This window comes from Cyprinodon variegatus, unplaced genomic scaffold (genome assembly GCF_000732505.1).
Source record: "Cyprinodon variegatus isolate N-32 unplaced genomic scaffold, C_variegatus-1.0 Scaffold250, whole genome shotgun sequence".
NCBI lineage: Eukaryota > Metazoa > Chordata > Actinopteri > Cyprinodontiformes > Cyprinodontidae > Cyprinodon > Cyprinodon variegatus.
This window is the reverse complement of record NW_015150703.1, coordinates 923,497-925,470: the sequence shown is the minus strand read 5'-3', so window position 1 is coordinate 925,470 and position 1,974 is coordinate 923,497. Positions and strand designations below refer to the sequence as shown.

The window sequence follows — 1,974 nt, the reverse complement described above, 5'->3', positions numbered from 1 at the left end:
CAGCTATCTTTTCTGCAAAACACCCTGACAGAGTTTAAACACACAGTTTTACACGGGAAAAAATCTAAATCCAGATAAGTAATTTTTTTCTTAAAATAAGTGCATTTGTTCTTGGATTGAGGAGATAAAAGATACATTTTGCCAATGGAACAAGACTATTTAGATTTAAAATAAGAAAACATAATTGCATTGTCTTATTCCAAGTGCATATTATCTAAATATCTTATTTTAAGAGTAAAAATACTTACTCCATTGGCAAACTATCTAATTTACCAACTCAAATTAAGGATAAATACACTTAATTTAAGAAATTTTTACCTTTTTTAAGATCGTTTTTTCAGTGTATACCTCAGAAAATATGGGTTAGATCAATGAGTAGGTAGTACTTCATAACATCATCTTGCAAATATTGCAATAAAACAGATCCGTTTTTCCACTTTTTCTCTGTTAGGTTTTACTGTCTCTTTCTTAATTTTCCGATGTGCATCAGGAATTATTTATTCAGTTTATGAACTTTGAACTTAAGGATAGAGCAGCCTGCTGTCTAGGATTTAGTTTTAATAAAGAGGATGACAATGACAAACACCTTTTTTGGTTCTTGAGTCCCATCTGATGGAACTTCTTATTCTTTGCCTTTGCAAGTCTGAGTAAAGTTTAAAAAATACCATTTTTATCCTCATAAAAATAAAAAATAAGAATCAAACTTGATGTTTGTCTTGCTTTTCATCAGTCTCTTGATTAAAAATACAGTATATAAATCCAATTAGTTAAAAAATGTTTCCTATCCAAGTAAAATCCCTACGAGCAAGGCAATTTTTTTTATGTTATTTAAAAAGTAAAAGAGTTCGCAGTGACTTTTAAGACGTGAGCTGCTGTGCAAAATGTTCTTATCCAAATCAAAGTGAAGTTTCTTTATGCTGCTGAAGACAGAATGAAAAGGGATAAAATAATGTGTTTGACAACTTACAGAATACAGGCTGGAATAAATGCCAGTGAATTGAGCTGAAAACAAAATAAGACATTTAATTTATTTTCTCACACTTGTTGAAACTAATTTATGTTATCAGTCAAAACAGATGAATAGAACATTACCGTTTAAAAGCGTTAACACTTCTGTTCTCATATAGTCTTGAATGTGAAGAATTGCCAACTTAAAGCCACCAAGTGTCTCTATGAATCTGGCTTTAATGTGAAAATCCATATTTCTTTACTTAACGGGCGACTTGGGGCCATCGTTAACAGTGGAGGGGAGTAACGTCTTACTCAATACATATTGCATATTAAACACTGTAACACCACTAATTATAAGCTATATCCTGTCATTTACCTTTTTTCTAGAAAAATCACAGCTCCTCTCTGTGGCCTGCAGGAATTTTCATGTCATCTGATCCTATTTTGTGTGTATTTTTTTTTTTTTTTATGACTTTGCAGCGATGTGTTGGGGAACATTGAGGTTATGCAGTTGGATTTTGAGATGGAGAACTTCACCAGCCTCTCCGTGACCAGGAGGATCAACTGGAACATCGACTATAAGGGACAGAACCCGGTGCCCGACTCGGAAAAGGTCGTAACGGAGCTCACAGTGGTTCAGAAAGACATCCAGGCAATCCTTCCTCTGGCAATGGTGAGTGGCTTAAATAATGTTTCCAAGAGCAGCAATCAGACGTTAAATTCCTCAAGTCTAAAATATTAGAGAAAATACGACGGAGTATTAGGTTTTTTTTTTCAGGTTTGTTTTTCTTCTATTTCGAGAATAAAGTCGTAAAATTACGAGAATAAGGTCGAAAAATGACTAGAATAAAAGTCGTAAAATTACAAGGATAAAGTAAAAACATTACTAGAATAAAGTCGAAAAATGACTAGAATAAAGTCGTAAAATTACAAGGATAAAGTAAAAACATTACTAGAATAAAGTCGAAAAATGACTAGAATAAAGTTGTAAAATTACAAGGATAAAGTAAAAACATTACTAGA

The 1,974-nt window shown here is 32.5% G+C and overlaps 1 protein-coding gene across 1 annotated transcript in view; it reads left to right on the top strand.

The window, feature by feature from the left end:
• Positions 1-1,974, top strand: part of tmem132e (transmembrane protein 132E) — a gene marked incomplete at its 5' end in the record, with an annotated part of 137,444 nt that overhangs the window by 17,805 nt on the left and 117,665 nt on the right. Inside the window, one exon of the mRNA XM_015382148.1 lies at positions 1,432-1,624. Coding sequence (XP_015237634.1) covers positions 1,432-1,624 — 193 coding nt within the window. The remainder of the gene's footprint in view (positions 1-1,431; positions 1,625-1,974) is intronic.